General features: G+C 41.3%; 1 protein-coding gene across 3 annotated transcripts in view; it reads right to left on the minus strand.

The window, feature by feature from the left end:
• Window positions 1-22286, minus strand: part of FRMPD1 (FERM and PDZ domain containing 1) — a 146304-nt gene that overhangs the window by 22519 nt on the left and 101499 nt on the right. For all 3 annotated transcript variants that reach the window (XM_031934003.1, XM_031934002.1, XM_023203156.3), the window contains exons 3-7: window positions 16547-16704; window positions 15620-15722; window positions 12715-12760; window positions 5099-5206; window positions 271-366 (exon numbers count right to left, since the gene is read on the minus strand). In XM_031934003.1, the coding sequence (XP_031789863.1) occupies window positions 271-366; window positions 5099-5206; window positions 12715-12760; window positions 15620-15722; window positions 16547-16704 (511 nt within the window). The remainder of the gene's footprint in view (window positions 1-270; window positions 367-5098; window positions 5207-12714; window positions 12761-15619; window positions 15723-16546; window positions 16705-22286) is intronic.

A 22286-nucleotide genomic window follows, 5' to 3' on the forward strand; every position in this document is an offset into this window, starting at 1 on the left:
TTCTAATCTGACCTTTGGGCAAGTCACTTCATCTCTGTAAGTCCTGATTCCCACCTCCTAACCCCCACTCGGTTAAGATGGTGGTAAAAATACCATCTTTCTGGGTGGTTGTGCAACTAAATGAGATAACATGGTACTTGGCTTATTATTACAGGGTCTCAGACCATGGTGTTTGTGAGATCACCAAGGCAGATGCAGGACAAGATGCCTGGGGGTCCTAGCAGCCAGAACATTCTCTTGGGAAAAGAAGTTCAAGTATATTCTTAATACCTTCACGGTTGTGTTTGCCTCAAACTTGAAAGCTTTGGTCTGTCCATTCTCCAAGTATAGCTTGAGCACGTTGGGCATGCACAGCAGAGAATTACCCTGGAAAACACAAGAGTATTGTTGTATCCATGTCTTTTTTTATTCCTTGTGGAGACAGGGTCTGATCTGTCACCCAGGCTGGAGTGCAGTGGTGTGATCTCGGCTCACTGCAACTTCCGCCTCCCGGGTTCAAGCAAATCTCCTGTGTCAGCCTCCCGAGTAGCTGAGACAACAGGTGCACACCACCATGCCCAGCTAATTTTTGAATTTTTTTTTTTTTTTTTAGTAGAGATGGGGTTTCACCATGTTGGCCAGGCTGGTCTTGAACTCCTGACCTCAGGTGATCCACCTGCCTCAGCCTCCCAAAGTGCTGGGATTACAGGCCTAAGCCACTGTGCCAGCCTAATTTTTATATTTTTAGTAGAGACAGGGTTTCTCCATGTTGGTCAGCTGGTCTTGAACTCCCGGCCTCAAGTGATCTGCCTGACTTGGCCTCCCAAAACACTGGGATTACAGGCTTGAGCCACCATGCCTGGCCTGTTGTATCCCAGTCACAGCTTTCCTGCCCCTGGGTATGACAAATCCTTGGCTGTCTGGACCTGCCTGGTTTCAAGAGTAGGATCTTCCCTAACCTCCTCACCATGTCAGAGGTTCCTTCTTGGCACTTGGGAATTTCTCCAACGCACAGGCATGCTTTGTCAAGGGATACCCATGAGGACTGTTAGATATGACAAATGGTGAAGAGTGAGCCCTTCCACGAGTGTACTGATAGCACTGCGTGAGCCTGTGCAATGTCTCATGACCATCAGCTCGCATTTTACTGCTGGCTGTACCCTTATGGGATCCAATTTGGCAAGCCAGATGACCAACATGCACACTGTTCAACATGGGCCTTTCAGAGATTCTTAGACTCTACCTTATAGGATTGGGGTGGGATGGGGAGGGTAGGAAAGCCTCTCCTACCCTGATTTTATTGCTGCATTCCCTGTAATGAAATATCACCAAAGGGCGGAGGGATGCTCTCCACTACATTCACCCCAATTATCACCCTTGATGCGTGAGGTCCCCTAAGGGACTCTGCCACTCTCATAGGGCTATTTGGGGAAAAGGCACAGGACTGGTCTGTGTATGGCGGCCCCATGCCAGCTAGAACTCCTGGGATGGAGCAGGAGAGGGTTTTGGAGAATCTCCCAGTTCTCCTAAGAAGTGAATTCTGGGCCTGGCGCGGTGGCTCAAGCCTGTAATCCCAGCACTTTGGGAGGCCGAGGCGGGCGGATCACGAGGTCAGGAGATCAAGACCATCCTGGCTAACCCGGTGAAACCCCGTCTCTACTAAAAAATACAAAAAACTAGCTGGGCGAGGTGGCTGGCGCTTGTAGTCCCAGCTACTCGGGAGGCTGAGGCAGGAGAACGGCGTAAACCCGGGAGGCAGAGCTTGCAGTGAGCTGAGATCCGGCCACTGCACTCCAGCCTGGGCGACAGAGCGAGACTCCATCTTAAAAAAAAAAAAAAAAGTTAATTCTGAGTGTTTGGTTGCAAATACAAAGGGCTCTTGGGGCTGCTGTCCTCCAGAAGCACAGAGAGATTTTAGAGTTCCCAAGATCTGAGCTAGAATTGCCCCCCTGCACTCATCTCTATAAAGAGTTTGGGTTTAAAGCCCACATATGGTGAAACCTCATCTCTACTAAAAATACAAAAATTAGCTGGGCGTGGTGGCATGCGCCCGTAGTCCCAGCTACTCTGGAGGCTGAGGCAGAAGAATTGCTTGAACCCGGAAGGCGGAGGTTGCAGTGAGCCAAGATCACACCACTGCACTCCAGCTTGGGCGACAAGAGCAAAACTCCATCTTAAACAAACAAACGAACAAACAAACTGCCAGTTTTTTCAGATGAGAATATTGAATCTTCTAAATATAAAGGTGCTTATATCTTCTAAGCAAGATTCACAGTCATCACTTTTTTTTTTTTGACAGAGTCTCACCCTGTTGCCCAGGCTGGAGTGCAGTGGCGCCATCTCGGTTCACTGCAGCCTCTGTCTCCCGGGTCTATAACTTTTTTTAAAAAAAAACCACAGTATTTTTATGGAAGAAAAAGGAAGATGTTCATATTCCAATGCCATTTCACACTACATCAGGATGAGGGATTTCAGACCGCTTACTCTGCTGCCATCTTACTTCTCTGGCTTGGAGTCTTCAGAAATCTGAATTTTGGGGTGTCCCAAGTGGGAAATTTTTTCCTTAGTACTTTCTTTGTGATTTAAAAGGTTTAAAAGAGTGTATTCATAGCAACATTACATAACTACCACCACTTACTTTTCCCTAAGGCTTCTTCCAATTTTTATCTATATCTGTAAATAGTTTTTAGAGAGGTATAATAATTTAATATGCATGATTCTACGTTCATTTTCTACCCAATATGCATTTCATATACAATTTTTAGGTGGGTTTAATGTTCATAATTTTAATGCCTTTATAATATTCTATTGAGTTGAAATACCAGAACTGATTTCACAATTCCTCTGCCCTAGACAACTGAGCATGTTTTTCCATTTTGGGAGCTATTTAAAATGTTGATACTACAGATATCTTTAAATATATGGATTTTCACATTTAAATTATTGTATAGACTAATAGGAATGCAATCTCTGGGTCACTTTTTATGGCAGTCATTAAATTTTGTTTTTCCACTCAAAAACGTTTAAGCCAATTTATAAAGCCATCAGTAGTGCATGACTATAATTACTTTCTCAGCACTGGGGCTTACATTTTTTCTCTATTTGTGCTCGTTTGCTAAGTATAAAGTTTTACTTTTTAACATTTTTCCTTTGTATTTGTTTAACTGTGAGCAAAGTCAAACATATTTCAAATGTTGGTTTACTATCTCAGATCCTTCTTAACACAGTGATTGTGTATCTAAAGCAGTCTTATCATGTTCCAAGGGGAAAAGTTTAACAGCCAATTTTATCATCTTTTAAACACTTGAAAGGATGAATAGACAGGTTACAGAGATGAACTCTTACTTGTTTTGCTGATGCAGAGACTCCCAAAGATTCCCTGAGGTGCCCCAACCTTCCAAGTCTTCCCAGAGACACCTTTTTAGAACCCTGTTTCTTTAAACTCCCCAACCCCACCAAAACTCTAAGCCAGTTTTGTAGCCAGTTCAGGTGACAGTTGTCCTTATCTGGTACCCTCAGCATAGACAGCAGTGAATGGGAGGTCATGGCCATTTTAACAAATCAACCAGGTGACCCTGTCCACAGCTGTAGTGCCTTTATTCTCTACCTGTCCTGCTAGCTGGTTCTCATCCTTACTACTCATCACTGTGCATGATTCTTTGAAGAGTCATGTGTTGAATTGAAACTTTATTTTATTTTTTTTTTGAGATGGAGTCTGGCTGTGTCACCCAGGCTGGAGTGCAGTGGTGAGATCTCAGCTCACTGCAAGCTCTGCCTCCCGGGTTCACGCCATTCTCCTGCCTCAGCCTCCCGAGTAGCTGGGACTACAGGCACCTGCCACCACGCCCGGCTAATTTTTTGTATTTTTTAGTAGAGACAGGGTTTCACCATGTTAGCCAGGATGGTCTCGATCTCTTGACCTCGTGATCCACCCGCCTTGGCCTCCCAAAGTGCTGGGATTACAGGCGTGAGCCACCATGCCTGGCAGAATCTAAACTTAATTTTCTAAAGAGACGCAATCCAATTTCACAAACATGACTCAAATATTGCCAGCTGACAGGTGTTTTCTGAGTCATGCATTAGACCTCCCACTGGCCCCTTCCTGAACAAGTCCACCTTTCTCACTCAAGTCTATCTGAAGGTATGCTCTATTAAGTAGCAGGGCAGGTAGAAAATAAGTGCTCTGTAGATGTGGACCAGGTCACCTGGATCCTTTGTTAAAATGGCCATAGCCTCCACCCCCTCTGACTCCCCCGGCCTTTGCTGGTCTCTATGGTAAGAAGACAAGATAAGGACAAGTTTCAACTTTCAAGTTTCAAAGTCTAATATTAAGAAATTCAGAATGGCAATAGTTATAGACTACTGGGGGAAAATGTACAAATTATGAAGAAATGCGCCTTTTATCCAGCACTCTACATTAAAATCAAACTCTAGCCAACATTTTCCCTTTACAAATGTGTCTTCTGAACCCCCAATCCTGGGTCTCTCCATATCAAAAAGGACTAGACAGCACGTCACAGTGAAAAACCAAAGAATCAAAGTCACATGGACCTGGGCTCCTGCATTTTCTCGCCATGTGATCTTAGAGTTAAGTCTCTTAGTCTCTCTAGGCCTCTGCTTCCTCTTTTGTTAAAACATCTCCCTTGCAGGGTATTGTGATGACTAAGGACTGTGTAAGTATAAAGTTTAGGTCACATAATAGAGGTTCAACAAATGATGGGCTCTTAAAAATAAAAAGCAATCCCATCACCACTGGCACGATTATCAATAGATCACCTTCAGAGGGGATAATACATTTGAAGATGTACAATGAGAAATTAACTTTTGGAATCTGTTGAAATTTCATTGGCAGAAGAATGGAGTCACAGAACAATAGAGGGCCAAACCCAGTGCTCTTCTTCCCCGTCCCCACCCACGGCCCAGAGCTCCCACCAGCTCTCCCAGTCCAGGGTCTCCAGGCGTCTGACTGGGAAGGTGCACAAAGGCTCTTGCAAACGCACTGCACTTCCTCTGCATCCTCTCTGTGCTGTGGAATTCCAGAGGTTCAGGGAGTTATGTGCCAGAAGGCAGCTCGCCAGCTTCATAAGGAGTAATTTCAATCACTTGACTAGTGACACACCTGGCTGTGTCCACTGATGAGCACTTCCTCAGCAAAGTGCACCTTCACAGGGTTGGTCTTCAGCCTGGCTCTCTTCTCCTCGGTCAGGAAGGATGATTTAGGGACTCCCTGAAAAACATTAATGTGATACATTTTGGAACAGTGCTTTCATAAAAGCCAGGTATATCTATCTTCTCATTTCTTAAAAGCAGAAACTTTGATAGCTGTTGCAGATTCAATTTCAACCCATAGGAAAGGAGGATATTCCATTACAGGTATTTTCATAAAATCTAGGGATCCCAAGCCAGATAATGTTCTCATGTACCTGAGAATAGTTGGACATTCAGCATGGTAGCAAAATAGCTGTGATATGATGAAGACGAAGAGTTCTGGCCTGTGAATGGGACGATCTGAATTCCAACTCATGTTTTACTGCTCAGTAGTTGTGAGAACTATCTCAAACTCAAATTCTCATGAAAGAAAACCAGGTAGGTGTGTAAAGCACAACAAAATAACTCTGTGTGACTTTGGTCCAGTTCTTGCCCCTCTCTGGCCTTCAGAGTCTTCCCATCTGTACAATATAGGAGTTAGTTGGGGTTCCCTGAAACTCTGACCCTTATGACTTACCCTTGGCCCCACTTTGCTCTTATCTTTTGGGAGGTACCCTCTTTTGCCAAAGAAGTGAAGAGAGTCATCACAGGTTGGTATGAGTATATGGTGAAACGTTTGGACTAGAATGTATCAGGCCAACTTGTGACACTTGCTGAATAGCATTTACATGATCTTCTAGACCAACAGGCTGTGACCTTCCTGGATGAAATCCTGATACACTATTTTCCAGCCTAACATCCTATGTTCCCTTGGTGTGGACAGTCCTTTAGGCTAGCCTCTAGAATGTTTCCATGTGTAAGAGTACCAAGATGAAACTCTGGGCCACATTCTGTGAAGATGGGAGAAGAGATACGTAACAACAATCAGGGAAACTCTTAGAAACAATGTTCGTAGACTCAAATACCAACAGACCAAAGCCATGAAGTACATGAAGTGAACAAGTAGCCCTGAAATTTTAATGCAAAAAGGTAAATGTGATTCTCATGGATAACTGGAACCTTGGCAGGACAGGATTCATGACTATGACTCAACATCTCAAATATATAATTTGCTTTAAAACAAAAACCATTAGTAGAAAAGCAGGGAAATAATAATGTTTGCAGAGAAGAAGTACACCTGTAGAAATCAGAGAAGGGATAGAAGGAATAAGAGAAAGAAAAGCTACAACCCAAAATTAGTGATAAGACTATCAGATTGCTTCGAATGAACTCAAGACTCCCATACCACTCGAACCTAATGGGCTTGTGGACCTATAACATGTAACAGCTCATATCATCCATGGAACAGAGAATGGAAGAAATGTTAGGAGACTAAAGATGGTCAAATATCAAATTTTCCAGAAAATGAATATGGAGGATTTAGGAAAACACATATTGGTAAGTTTGTCATTAATTCTTGGCAAAATCAGGCCTGGTGCAGTGGCTCCTGCCTGTAATCCCAACACTTTGGGAGGCTGAGGCAGGCAGATTACCTGAGGCCAGGAGTTTGAGACTAGCCTGGCCAATATGGCAAAACCCCATCTCTACTAAAAATACAAAAATTAGCTGAGCATGGTGGCACATGCCTTTAGTTCTAGCTACTTGGGGGGCTAAGGCAGAATTGCTTGAATCCAGGAGGTGGAGGTTGCAGTGAGCCAAGATTGCACCACTGCACTCCAGCCTGGATGACAGAGCAAGACTATATCTCAAAAAAAAAAAAAAAAAAAAAAAAAAAACCATATATATATATATATATTTTCTTGGCAAAATCCAAGATAAGAGACGGTCAGAGAGCTTTTAGACAGTGATCACTAACAGCCAATATGGAGTTACCAAGAACAAGTCAGAGCCAACCAAGTTCATTTTTCCTTTGAAGATAGAAGTCCATATTGGTAGACCAGGGTTCTGTAGATATAGTAGTATTCCTTCATTCTTGCAAAGCATTTGATAAGGTCTCCTATAATCCCCCTGTGGAAAAGGCCAGATGCAGTGCCATTAGGTGGATTCATAAACTAGTTGACATATACTCAAAATAGTTCTGATTTCTAACTAAGTAACTTAGTCTCAATCCTCAACAGTGGTGTTTAGCAATGCCTTTGTTGAAGCCAGAGAGAGTGAACTTGCCAAACCTGTGAAGGACAGAGCTGCAAGGTGTCATCAGATATCAGGCAGCAAGAATTTTGGAGGCAAGGTCAAGGAACTGGGAACCTATAAGAGGGTGCATGGGAAACTTAAGGACCAGAGATAGCTATGGGTCAAAGGCCAGGAAATCACCAAAAACAAATATAAGAGGGTATAAGGAGCTGGACTGTCAAGAGCTGCAAGGAATAAGATAAAGTGAGTGGTCAACAGGTACAACCACCACCATCCCAAAGACTCAAAGGAATAAGAAATCGGGGCAGAACAGAGGAGAGATGCAGAGAGAAAAGGAATCTGCAGGAACACTGTTGTCTCTCACCTTTGGGAGATAAATCCTGGAAGAATTGGGCCCAGAACTGGATCATGCTCAAGAAAATCAATTGGCAGGAAACTGAAGGAACTGGAGTAGACTTAGGCAGAGGAGGTTCCCTGACAGGAAGTCATTTGTATAGCTCTCAACTGTACAAATAAACCTTTCAGCCCCACAATTCCCTGACTGTAAAATCTCAGCATGCCAGAACACTGGGCAAAAGCAACATGACAGGGATTAATGTGAAGTGTGGCAATGAGCATCCAAAAAATCAATTGCACAGAATTCAATTCAATTGCACAAGCATGGAATTGAAGGGACGTGGCTTGGAAGCTATTCCTTTGAAAACCAGCTCAGGATTTAGTTGGTCACCAGTTTCACCCAAGCCGACAGTGTGACTGAGCCTGCGAAAATGTTAACCCAATTTTGGGCTTTACTAGCATTCCTGGTGCATGTCCACTCCCCATGGTAGTCAGCATTGGTGGAACTGTGTTCCTTTCTGGGTACCACTATTTGGGAGGGTCACCATGAAATTGGACTCTGTCCAGAAAGCTCTCAGAGAAGTGAGAATTCAGAAAAATCCATCTATGAGGAATGGTCAATGGAACAGCTGTTTAGCCTGGAGGTCACTCTTCCAAATCTTTGCCATTTCATACAAAGTGGACTTGCTTGGGACTAGTTGGTGGGAGTCACAGGGAAGAAGGGCCATTCTTACATTTGGAACCACCCAACCACGAAACTGGCTGCTTTGAGAAAAAAACATGCTGACACGAACATGCCCAACACACAGGCTCCACAGTGGCTCCTGTACTGTTATACCTGAATATCTTGGCATCTAGAACATATTATAAATCACCTACTTATATCCACTTCAGCCATCTAATATTTTAAAGAAACAATTCAAAGAATATGAGTTACTCATTATTCTAGAACTTCTAAGCTCTCCCCGGATTCTAAATTAATTCATCAGAAAGCAGCAGACCTCAGCTGATAAAATCTCTTTGTGCATGTTTTTTGCTGAACTAAGAGTTAATGTTTAAAAGGGCACTGAAAGGGACATGTTGGAAAACATTCCTATATCTTTTGGCAGTACCCTCTGTCCTGGGCTACACGCTGTCACTCATGAAGGCAGCAGGGATTACAAAGGTACAATAGCATAATACTAAGGAATGTGGGTTCTGGAGTCTACCTGGAAAACAACACAGCTTCACTGATTTCTGCATGTGAGACCATGGGCATGTGAGGCCCATGGCATCCTCATCTGCAAAAGGGGGATAATGAGTGTATCTTCCTCGTAGCATTTCCTTTTGGTGCAAATTAAATAAGACATTAAATACTGCCATTAATATTATTACAAATAATTAATGTATTATAGACAATGAATATAGACAATACAGATCTACAAATTTAAATCAGAACCTTTTTCATAAAATTCTGTGTTCTAGAGAAGCAGTAATTAATGTTGCAACTGTGGATTTTAACATTCCTAATCAGTTTCAAGTAATTTGAGAACTCCAAGAATCGACCACAACGAGGCTCCTTGCTAAAGCAAGATATATATGGTCATTTTGTAATGTTTTTAAAATTCTTAGGGGCCAGGCGCAGTGGCTCACACCTGTAATCCCAGCACTTTGGGAGGCTGAGGCAGACGGACCCCTTGAGGTCAGGGGTTCGAGACCAGCCTGGCCAATATGGTGAAACCCCGCCTCTACCAAAAAATATAAAAATTAGCTGGGCATGGTGGTGCATGCCTGTAATGCCAGCTACTCAGGAGGCTGAGGTGGGAGAATCGCTTGAACCCAGGAGGCGGAGGTTGCAGTGAGCCAAGATCGTGCCACTGCACTCCAGCCTCGGTGACAGAGCAAGACTTCATCTCAAAAATAAATAAAATAAGATAAAATAAGGTAAGATAAGATAAAATGAAATAAAATTCTTTGGAGGGTTCTGGTGAGAGGCCCAGGAGCAGACTAGCCAATATTTAGGACATTTCTCAGAGGTACTGATGGCCACAGACTGGGCTAATGGCAGTGCTCCCCGAGAGACCTCCAGAGCACAGTATTTACGTTCCTCTCTTCCTGGAAATCTTGTAGGAATCTCAGGAGTGGTACTGGACACATACCAATTTTCACCTTCCCATATTTTTTATTATTTAAAGGATTCACCTCTATGCTGTTTCCCTCGCTCCCTGCATTAAGTATTTTCTTTTGCTCATTTCTTGGAAACAGATCAGGAAAAAACCTGCCTGATTAAGATTAAAATACTCTCCAATGAGAGATAACCAGCTAAATAAAAAGGACATCCTAACACCTGCACTATCATTTAAACTGATTAGATTTCCCTGTTTCCATATTGGTTTCATATTATTTAACTGACAAATTCAGTTAAGAATAGAAGAACTTCCATTTATCGATACATAAAATACTTGGTCTGACATATTTATGGCAAACATCTTCATTCTAATTAGGTGGGTTTTTTCCTACTCTATTTCCAAGAAATAAAAACAAAAGATAACACTTGTCAAATACAGAGAGGAGACAACAATTTCTCTGCTTTCTAGTGTTATGAAGTGTTTGGACCACAGAAGGTTTATATTTTCATGTAATCACATCACCTTTGTTCCACCGTGCTTCCTTCCATGCCCTAAATGCGTAGGCAACCTTCCTACAGCCTGTGACCAGACATCCATCCATCCATATTGTTCGCATTTTTAGAGTTGAGACCGGATTTTTTCCAAATACTTAAACAAATGTCCAAGTTTGATTTCTTGAATAATTGCCTTTTCTCCCACAGAGTCGGAATGCTATGTTTTTCACAAACTATACACACACACACATACACACATATAGTTTTATATACATATATGTTCTCTCTATAGATATGGTCTCTCTCTCTCTCTCTCTCTCTCTCTATATATATATATATATATATATATACAGTCTCAGTCACCCAGGCTGGAGTGCAGGGGTGCGATCTCAGCTCACTGCAGCCTCAACTTCCTGGGCTCAAGTAATTCTCTCACCTAAGCCCCTGCCAGTTATAATCATTTTGTTTTTGTTTTTGTGTTTGTAGAGACAGGATTTTGCCATGTTGCCCAGGCTGGTCTTGAACTCCTCAGCTCAAGCTATCCACCATCCTCAGCCTCCCAAAATACTGGGATTACAGGCACGAGCCACTGCACCTGGCCTCACATACTATGTTCTCATACTAGCATCTACTCTTGAACTTTTTATCTGATTACATTGACATGTTCAACATTTCACCAATATAATACTGTTTTAATAATTGTAGCTTTGTTCATTTTTAAATCTGCCTATCAAGGCCATGTTAAATCCAAATGAAAGTTCCATAAGAGTTTGCTTGAATTTGTATTAAGTATATATATTAATATAATAACTGATATATTAATAATACTTAGTCTTTCCATCAAGGAACATAGTATGTATCTCCTTTTATGTTAATTTTTTTGTATATGTCAGTAATATTCTAGTTTCCTCCACATGAGGCTCACCTATCTCTTTCCCTTAAGGATTTTGCATTTTATATAACCTTTGTCCTTAAAGAAATAGCTCTTGGACTTAACAACATTACAATCTTTCTGTTTTCCAGAGGATCATTTATAATTTTTATTACTTTATTCTGTTTTATGTTTGTTTTATTAATCTTTTCTTCTAGCTTCTTGCACTGAATATTTAATTGATTTACTTCTGTATTAAATGATAAAACCACTCAAGGCTATGAATTTTACTCTGAGTATAGCTTCAACTGCACAAAATTAGTTTTAAGAAGTACAGTTCTGGCCGGGCATGGTGGCTCACGCCTGTAATCCCAGCACTTTGGGAAGCTGAGGCAGGTGGATCACCTGAGGTCAGGAGTTCAAGACCAGCCTGGCCAACACGGCGAAACCCATCTCTACCAAAAATACAAAACTTAGCCTGGCATGGTGGCAGGTGCTTGTAATCCCAGCTACTTGGGAGGCTGAGGCAGGTGAATCACTTGAACCCAGGAGGTGGCAGTTGCAGTGAGCTGATATCACGACATTGTATTCCAGCCTGAGTGACAGGAGCGAGAATCCATCTCAAGAAAAAATAAAAGAAGTACAGTTTTAATTTTCAATTATTTTCTAAATAGTCTATAATGACAATTTTGCTTTTTCTATTTGACTCCATCTTTACTTAGGAAATTACATTTTTATTTCCGAATGGCTGAATGGTTTTTAATTAAATTTTTAATAGTTATTAGCTTCTATTTTATTATATTCAGAAAAAGGGACCTGCACAGTTTTTCATTTGGGGAATTTATTGAGTTTTCTTGGTAGCTTGGTATGTGGTCAATTAAATTAGGTTATTACATGCATTATTAAAATTCCCTATGCCCCTCTTTTTTTATTTTGGTCTATTTGTGGCCAAGGCTAAGAAGTACATATTAAAGTTTCTCACAATGAAAATTTTCTATCAACTTTTGAAAAACTATCTCCTTAGTAGTTTTTCCTTTGAAAATTTGATTATATACTTTCCCTAAATAATACATGAGAAGCTTCTCGGCCTGTGGTGGTTTAGGATTGCCGCTTCCTTCCTGTGCATCATCTATGCCACACCTTGCTGTGTGGTGAAACTCGGAGCCGATAAAACACTTTCATCCAACATCTCATTTGGTCCTCCTAACAACCCATTACACAGACAAGGCAGTTATTGTCATGACTCCCAACAACCCATTAGACAGACAAGGCAGTTACTGTCATGACCACTATTTTACAAAAGTGAAACTGAGACGAAATGATTTTCCCAAAGTCATGCCACTCAAACCTGTCTTAAGAGTCCAGTTTGGTGCCCTTACCATCATCCTACTGTGTATAGTCATAGGTCTATCTCCTCAGGTGGGCCAGACATTCTGGAGGCCTGCACCATATCTGTTTCCTCCACTGTACTTGCAAGGAGGAGGTCTTCAGATAACATGGACTGACTGGACACCCACTGCCGGGCAGCTGTCACCCTCCACCGTCTGTCTTCCCTGCTTACTTTATGAGGGATATCCTCTGGGGGAACAGGGTCTTAGGGCCAAGAATGGTGAAACTAACACACAGGACATAGAAAGAGATTTACCGACGTGCAGCGAACAACTGTGATTGAAAGAGACTCTTCCGCTTCCCTGAAAAAAGAAAGAATAAAGAAAAAAATTTAGTCGTTCTGTGTGATGGATGCACGTGCATGTACACACGTGTGAGCATGTGTGTTAGGGTCAAAAAGACTGGCAGAATGAGTATAAAGCAGCCTCCTTTGCCTTAGCTTTTTTGGCTCAGCAAAACTGAGAAAGATATTGGGAAATGCAGCAACCTACAAAGGAACTTAAGCTGACCCAGAGAGCTCCTCCCACCTGGAGGGAATCTTCATATGGCCACCTCCACCATCTAGTCTATATCTACAGCCACAACATTAATTAAGACACTTAGCCTTAATTTAGTCCCATACAATGAAGAACTCATCCAGTGACTACCAGTTAGATTTATGTCCCCCAATTTTTTTTTTTTTTTGGAGACAGAGTATTGTCCTATTGCCCAGGCTGGAATGCAATGGCACAATCTTGGCTCGCTGCAACCCCTGCCTTCCCGGTTCAAACAATTCTCCTGCCTCAGCCTCCCGAGTAGCTGAGACTACAGGTGCCCGCCACCACACCCAGCTAATTTTTATATTTTTAGTAGAGATGGGATTTCATCATGTTGGTCAGGCTGGTCTCAGACTCCTGACCTCATGATCTGCCTGCCTCGGCCTCCCAAAGTGCTGTGATTACAGGTGTGAGCCACTGCTCCTGACCCTAAAATATTTTTAAGAGAAAATATGGCAATAACACAAATAAGTTAGGTTGCTATTTCAGAAAACTCATGCTAAACATTTCACTAAATGGAATGAATGTCTGTGGATAACATTTATCAGATAAAAGCCAAAGGGTTTATGGTGTTTGGGCACACAAAGTGTAATGAGCCCAATCATATAATCAAGATAGTGGACATCTCTGTCTTGCATTATCTTTTAGATTTCAAAAGTGATCAAATCAAGTAGATAACTGCCGGACCTCTACTTTATATTAGCGGGCAGAACAGAGAAAATCGATTCATATTTTCCTTTCTCTTTGCCACTGCTATCATGGAGAAGCAGTTTGCAAAATAATTTCATTTAACTTCTTGCAGTATGAACATTTAGGCCAATTGCTGCTGGTATGTTATTTCCTCAAATGGATAAACTCAATCCAAGATGTCTAAGTGTCTGGGGACTTCCTCTTTTCCATTTTAAATAAGAACAGGCCTTTTCTGAGATAAATCACAATAAACCGAAGTGCAAAGGCTCTAAAAGGACATATCGGCCTCGCAGCTATTTGGAGGAATTTGATATGTTTTCTTGGCATTGTTGTATCATTTTGTTTTGCTTTGTGTTTTACCTTTACATGTGACACTGAATAATACATACTGTTTTTAGACACTGGGAGCTAAGCTAAAAAAAAATTAAGGCGTCCTGGGATTCTCACAAGCAAAACACAGCAGAGGTCACAAATGCACAGCACACCTCAAGTCCCCACCCTGCTCAGAAGCCTTCAACTGCTCGCCCTTCCAGGGGGAGAATCACACTGAAACGTGCTGTGCTGGCATTCAAGACCCTCTATCACCTGGACTTCACTCCCTAGAATGTTTCTTCAGGCAAACTGAACTGCTCAGCAGCCCCTACTTCCCGCCCTGTTGCTTCTGCTTACCCCTTTGCCTGAATCACCCTTCACCTCCATCTTTTGGATCAAATTTTACCCAGCATTAAAGACACAACTGAAATATTTCTGCGCCCTTCTCTGTTTTGTCAACTTACAACTTCTGCCCAAGTTGGAGGACTCTCCAGCATTTACAGTGTATTTCCTCGGCTTTTCTTTTTCTTTTTCTTTTTTTGAGATGGAGTCTTGCTCTGTCACCCAGGCTGGAGTGCAGTGGTACAATCGTGGCTCATTGCAACCTCTGCCTCCCAGGTTCAAGCAATTCTCGTACCTCAGCCACCCAACTAGCTGGGATGGGGAGACTACTTGAGCCCAAGAGTTCGAGACCAGCCTGGGCAACATAGCAAGACCCCATCTCAAAAAAAGGGGAAAAAAACCACAAATTAATACCACCCCAAAGCCAGATCACCATTCATAAAAAAGCACAAACTGAATTGTATATATATCTTCAAGTTAGTTTTCACCTACCTCTGCTTCTCATCTCTCTTTATATTATCTCTCTCTATATAATGTTGAATTTCATTCAACGTTAGAACAATGTTGAATGAAAAATTTAAAATCCAAAGCTTGCATGTGTCCTTAAAATGTCTGCTTGTCCTCTTCACTCCTATGAATGGCACTCCTCCACCTTAAAGTCTAGGTTGCCAATTCCCAGCGCTAACCATATTCACTCATTTAACTGAGCACCCACTGAGTCCTGGTCTCAGGAAACCATTGTCTAGGTAGAAAGTGAGGCATTTCCGTAAGTCACAATGACACCAGGCAGAAAGTCTGGAGGTGCTACATCAATGAAACTACATATATGCCAACCAAGATGCACCTGCAATTATATTTAAGAAGAGATATCAAGAGGGATAAAGAAGAACAGATTTGGTATCAATTTAGTTCAATCTTTGGCATATGTCACAATGTGTCTATAAATCCTGAGAGGGTAGGGCCTATGGGTTATTTATGATCATTGCATTCCCTGCAGTGCTTAGCACGGTGTCTTGGGCATGGCAGGGCTTTGACAAATACAGCACTCTGTGCCTCCCAAGCTCTTTTGTAGGCAAGTGAGAGAGACTGGACTACAACAGCCACTAACAAGAAGCCGTTTTAATAGATAAAAACAGCCGTTCTAAAACAAGGCTGTTTTTGCTGCTTTAAAGGATACTTAGCCTTATTAAAATCAGGGGGTCAGTTATGCCATTCCTGTTGCCCATCTTTGTTCTTTGATAATCTGTGCAATTCTGTATATGACGGAAGACCATTTAGTACCTGAGAATATCGACTGCTCGTTCCCAGGAAAGGTCTTCGGCAGGCTCATTGTTCATTTGGAGGATCTGATCACCAGGGAAAAGCTTGCCATGTGCAGAGCCTCCTGTTGGACAGAAAATAAGTAATTGGTGCTCACACCGGGAGGACCCAGGCTCCATGTGTAATAGCAGCACAGCTAAATGGCAGCCTGATCCAGTCCCCAGGGGCACTGGCTCACTACCCCACCTTCAGTCAGGCTTGGGCTCATGTGGATCTTAATTTTCCTGTTTATAAACCATGGATAAGATATCTATCATCTATCACCAACTTCCGGGGATGTTAGAAGACTGTCCTGAGAAAGAAAACTAGCAGGAACCTTCTAAATCAACAGAGTTGGCCAGTAAATCTACTCCATTCATCTCTAAAAAACTCTGGTGTGTGTGTGTGTGTAAATAGAAATTAATACATTTTAATGAATCCCAGATTAACACACCTCAAGTATGAAGACAAGCACTGGACTTTCCCCACCTGCTCCTCTCCACCCTGGTACAGCCTATATTTCACAAGGTTCAAGTGAAAACAAATCAATAGTTTCTATTACTGTCTGACCAGAAAGTATCCCCAGCTAGGAGCAGGTGGGGTTCAAAGAGGAGTGCTAGCTTAGCCAAATACTTTCACTGCCCCTGAGACCAGCCAAGGAGCCACGGGTGGGCAAAGCCCTAGCCAAGGCCAGTGGGAGCCTGGTTTGGAGCGGCAAGTGCGCTTGAGGCTGCTCCCTCCCAGCATCAAAGTAAGGTGCAAAGCCCAAGACAGAATTAGGTGTGCCTTTTCTAACTTCCCAGGGTAGGATTTTCTGCATTTTGTTGTAGGATAGAGAGATCAGGGAGATTTGGGGCTATTTCCCCTTAAGAAACCAAACTTCTTTCTCATTTCCCAGTCATCTCCTACCTGCTGTGACAGCCACCACTGTAAGGGGAAGGCTCTCAGAAATGTGAAATCCATAGTCCTGGAGGAGGGTGTCTTTGTCTATCTTTACTGTGTGCCGCACAGAGATGAGGGTCTGAGTTGGGTTCCTGGCGGGCTCATCAGCTGCAGCAACTTTAGCCCTGGAAGAGAACGAGTATGTAAAAAACAGAAAGAGAAGATTCTAGTTGTTGGTCATGAACTGGGTCAGCCCTAAGCATCATGGGGAAAGATGCAAGCTGAGCAGACACCATCTCTCCTCTTGAGATAAATAAGACAAATGCCACTAGCAGAACTTAGGACTGTCCTCTAAAAGAGAAGTCATACAGACAGGCATTCTTAATGAGCTAATGTTAAATATCTAGAAAGCGCCCATGAAGTGCTATGGACACACAGAGAAGGGGGAGAGCAGTTTCAGCTTTGTGGGGCAGGGAATAGGGAATCAGGGACACATCTGGTACTCGGAAGAGGTGGATTTGAGCTGCACTCTCAGACATGTCTAGGGTATGCCTATATAGCCCAGATCCTGGCACACAGAAGATATTCAATAACTGCTGCTGAGTGAATCGATGGATGGATGGATGGATGGACTGACAGAAGGACAGGCAGACGGGCATCCCAGGCAGGACGTACTGCTGGAGTCAGAGGTACAGCAGAGGAAAAACATGGACGGTGAACAGAAACAAGGAGTGGTCAGGTTCAGATGTTTGATGATGGATAATTTTATAGCAAGATTTTGTCTTTGGTGATTTTTTTCTTTGTTTCTTTATGATGAATTTTGCTTCCCTTTAAGCTTTGTAACTGCAAGGATTCCAATATAAAATCTCAGATAGTAAGGACTCCCTCATATCAATCTTTAAAACATGTATGTTCTTTAAAAGCAGGAAAGTTATATTTTCTCTCTCTCAAATATTTTTAGGGAGTGACACTTTTAGGGAGTGACAAAGCGAGTCACAAGTTATTCTTCATTTGTCTGTGGCAAATGATTTTTCCCTCTAACAGTCAGTGGTTCTTTCTGAGGAAGATCAAATAGTGATAGAATGAGGTGTTTATTGTCATTATAAACAACAGAAATGTGAAGGAGTAACAGCTGTCTTGGGGCTCTGCAGTTAAGGTCTATCATTTATTCTCATCCATTTACCAAACACTGTCAGGAACCCTGCCTAATGCAATAGGCCCTCACTTATCTGAAAATCATCTCTCTCTTTTATAACGATCTCCAGTTTCAGCAAGGATCCGGAAATATGAAAAACTGTCTCACAGAGCCAAAATGTAAGTGACAAGCACAAGTCCAAAGTCTTGTGTACGTTATCCACCAAGGATCCCCCCAGGCCCTGACTTAGAGCAAATTTAGGCTATATATGAATAGATGACCCAGCCCACACAACCCAGAAGCAGAGAGAGACTTTCTTCGAGGCCAGCATGCAGGTAATACTGAGCTGGAGCAGCAGAGACCTAACGAGAGGAAAGAAACAGAAAACTGAAAATTCACACTGAATAAAGCCCATAGCTCTTCCTGATTTTTTTTCATTTTTCTTTTTCTTTTTTCTTTTTTTGAGACAGGGTTTTACTCTGTCACTCAGGCTAGAGTGCAGTGGCATGATCTCAGCTTACTGAAGCCCCCCACTCCTGGCTTCAAGTGGTTCTCATGCCTCAGCCTCCCAAGTAGCTGGGACTACAGGCTCGTGCTACCACACTCGGTTAATTTTTTGTATTTTTAGTAGAGATGGGGTTTCACCATGTCGTCCAGGATGGTCTCAATCTTCTGAGCTCAAGTGATCTGCCCTTCGTCCTCCCAAAGTGCTGGAATTACAGGCATGAGCCACCACACCCAGCCTATACCTGATTTTTAAAAAACTTTTAAAGCTATAAAAAGGTTTTCCTAAATGCAATAAACAATACTCTACACTAAAAGTCACAAATCAACATTTGACATTACAGGTGCAGTGCCTCATGCCTGTAATCCCAGCATTTTGGGAGGCTGAGGCTAATCACTTGAGTCCGGGAGTTCAAGACCAGCCTGGGCAACATGGCAAAACCCTGTCTCTACTAAAAATACAAAAAAATAGCTGGATGTGGTGGTGTACACCTGTGGTCCCAGCTACTCAGGAGGCTGAGGTTGCAGTGAGCTGAGATCACGCCACTGCTCCCCGGCCTGGGTGACAGAGTGAGACTATCTCAAAAACAAACAAACAAACAAACAATTTGGTGTTAAATTTTTTTAACAACAGGATAAGGATACCCTAGACTTACTTCTATTTAATGTAGTAGGTTAAATGCTAACAACAGTTATCAGGGAAGGAAAAATGAAAAGAGGAATAATGAGCATAGGAATGGAAAAGTACCACCTTATTTTTTGTTTTGTAGCAGATGACATTCACACAGAAAATGATGAACAAAGAAAATTTCTAGTGCCAAAAGATAAGTTTAGTGGAGATGCAGGATAGAAACACAAAACACAGCCACAAAAAGCATTAAACAATTCATTAAAAGCAGATTAGCTAAATGTACATTCGTTGTTAGGCATTCTTAATGAGTGAATGCTAAATATCTAGAAAATGCCAAGAAAGGATTCAAGTAACAAAACTAGTGAGGTGTACTAATGTAATGCAGGGGAAGAAGGATTTATTTAAAGTAAATAATATAACTTTCCTTAAAGCAATAAAGGAAGACACAATAATTGGGTTAAAGTTATGCTGGGTTCCTGGATGGAAACACTAGTATAAAAAAAAAAAAAAAAAAAAAAGTTCTAAATTAAACAGAGATTTAATGTAATATCAATAAAAAATTCTTCCAGATTAAAAAACAACTTGACAAATTGATGGTAATCACAGCAATAACAACAATAATAATAACATTTATGAATATTAACTATATTTTAGAGAGTGATTTAACATATATATATATATATATATATATCACTCAACCCTCAAAATAGACTTGTGAGGTGGGTACAATTATTATTCCTGTTTTATAGGTAAAAAGACTGAATCTTGCTCTGAGAGATTTTAACTTGCTTAAAGACACACAGCTGGGAAGCAGGTGTCAAATTGGGGCTACTTTCTTCAATAGGCACACTAGCGCAACTTCTAGAGCAGTGCGGTCCAAATGAAATACACACACAGCACACGTAAATTTAAGTCTTCTAATAGCTACATAAAAACAGGAAAAAAAATAAGTGAAATAAATTTCAATAACATATATTTTATTTAACTCGATATATCCAAAATAGTATCATCATTTCAACTTGTGATACACAAAATTATTGATGATTTTGCATTCTTTCATATTACGTCTTTGAAATCCAGCATCTATTTCACACTTACAGCACATATCAATTTGAACTCTAAATTTCTATCAGAAATACTTAGATTTCAGAAAAGTTACAGTTGAAAAGCAAGCACTCCTTTCAGACAAAGGCAATAATCGAAACTGCATGGTGTGGCTTTCACCAATGAAACTGAATAGAAATTCTAGAAAGTTCTTTAAGTGTCTGGAAGTTTCCTAAAAGACTAAACATGGTGTACAACATGATCCAGCAATTCCACTCCTGGGTATATACTGGAGAGAAATGAAAATATATGTCCACACAAAAACTTGCACATGAATATTTATAGCAGAATTTTCTATAAATATCCAAAAGTGAAAACAACTCAAATGTCCATCAACTAATGACATGGATAAATAAAATACGGTATTCCACAACAGAATATTTGGCAATGAAAAGGAATGAAACATGGATGAATCTGGCTAAGTGAAAGCCAGTCACAAATGACCACATATTGTATGATTCCATTAATGTGAAATATCTAGAATAGACTAATCTATAGAGACAGAAAGTAGATTAGTGGTTGTCCAGGGCTTCAGGGAGGGAGGTTTGGGAAGTTTGGGAGTCACTGCTAATAGGTATGGGTTTCTTTTGTGGGGGATGAAAACTTTCCTAAATGGACTCGTGACAGTTGCAGATCTCTTGTGAATACACTAAGAACCATTGAACTGTACACTTCAAATGGGTGAATTGTATGGTATCTAAATTATCTATCAATAAAGCAGTTGAAAATAAGTAAATAAAAAAATCCTGAAGTGGGGAAAGCCTATAATACAAATATATGAAGAATGGGCTTAAATACATATAGCAGATACCCACATTTCACATGCTCAAAGCAAGTGAATTGACAACTCTCACATGAAGAAAGCAAGCTGGAAATTAACACAGAAAATGTACAACCTTATTAAAGAAGCACACCCGAAAGGGCTATGGAGTACTATTATGTGTCATACCAAATATGAATAAAAATAATAAGGCCCAACACGTACTAGTCCTGAGATTAAAGCATGACAATACAAACTGGCAATTCAATCTCTCTAGGAAATCATTGGTGAAAATATAACATTAATTTAAACTTTAAATTTGATCTTCTGTTTCCATGTTGACTGGTATTCCTTGAAGTGATGACCACAAAGGAAAAAATATCATATTGTTTATCCTGGACCATGAGTTCCTAGAAGACAAGGGTGGCACCCATTCATCTCCGTGTCTCCCATGCCTAGTAAAGTTCTAGAACAGAGTATGAGCTCAATAAACCCTGACTCTTGAGTATTGAAAAATATCAATCTCAGCTTTATTTAGAATAGTGGGAAAACTCAAAACAATCTGACAGGGAATAGATAAACCAAGAATGACCTTGAAGACCCTACATCAAAAAGTATTATGGGCCTATAAGCTTCAGACATACAAAGAAACACAAACTAGAAAATACCCTTCCATAACACTGTGTAAGCTATTGTTTACCTTTCCTAAGTGAGAGCTGGAATTATTCTCCTCCTAATAATTCCCCACCACCCACAGAACAAAAGCCAAACTCTTCAACCTTGCCCTCATGGACCTGTGTCCTGAGGCTTCAGTCCCTAGCCAGCATCCACCCACCACTCCCCTTCCCAGGCCTTCACTCCAGACTGATCTTAACTACTACACCAGTTTTACCCCTGGGCCTCAGCTCACACAACTACCTCTGCAGAAAGTGTGAGGCCAAGTCAAGGTCTAGCTCAAAGGTCACATCTTTCTTATCCGATTTCCTAGCCAGATGTAAATTCTCTCATCTTGGAGCTCTGACCCTCTCTTATGGCTCAAACCTTTATTTAAAGTTATCTGACTCCATATATTGTTACCCTTAACAGACTATTTTATTCCTTGGAAACAGGAATCACATTTTATCCACCTCTGCATTTCTCACATTGTCAAGTGAAGATCTTTGCTCACAGGAAGCAACAGTGCTTATTGGGTAAATAGACGAGCAAAATACTGTACACATCTAATACGGTACTGCTAATATAGTTGTACCTCTAATATAATTAGCAAAAGGTGAAAATGCATATACAACAAGTAAAAACCAGCAATTTAAATATAAGTAACAGAGATGAAAGTTTGTCATTTTCCTTTTGTTTGCTCAACCCTATGACTATTGCCCTAATCAGAACTTATCTTCTCCAGGTCTCAGAGCTCAGTAAATGGTATCATAGGGATAATGACAATTGCTCAAGCCAGAATCCCAGAGTCATCCTTGACTTTCCCTGACTCTCATCCTTCAAATCATTCACAACACGAGAAGATCTCAAAAAGGGTCAATTTCTTTCCGTCTCCACAGCCACTATTCTGTTTCAGGCCCCCCATCACCAGCCCTACTGACAGGTTTCTACTAGGCTACTAACTGGTCTCCCCACTTTC

This window comes from Piliocolobus tephrosceles, chromosome 14, assembly GCF_002776525.5.
Source record: "Piliocolobus tephrosceles isolate RC106 chromosome 14, ASM277652v3, whole genome shotgun sequence".
NCBI lineage: Eukaryota > Metazoa > Chordata > Mammalia > Primates > Cercopithecidae > Piliocolobus > Piliocolobus tephrosceles.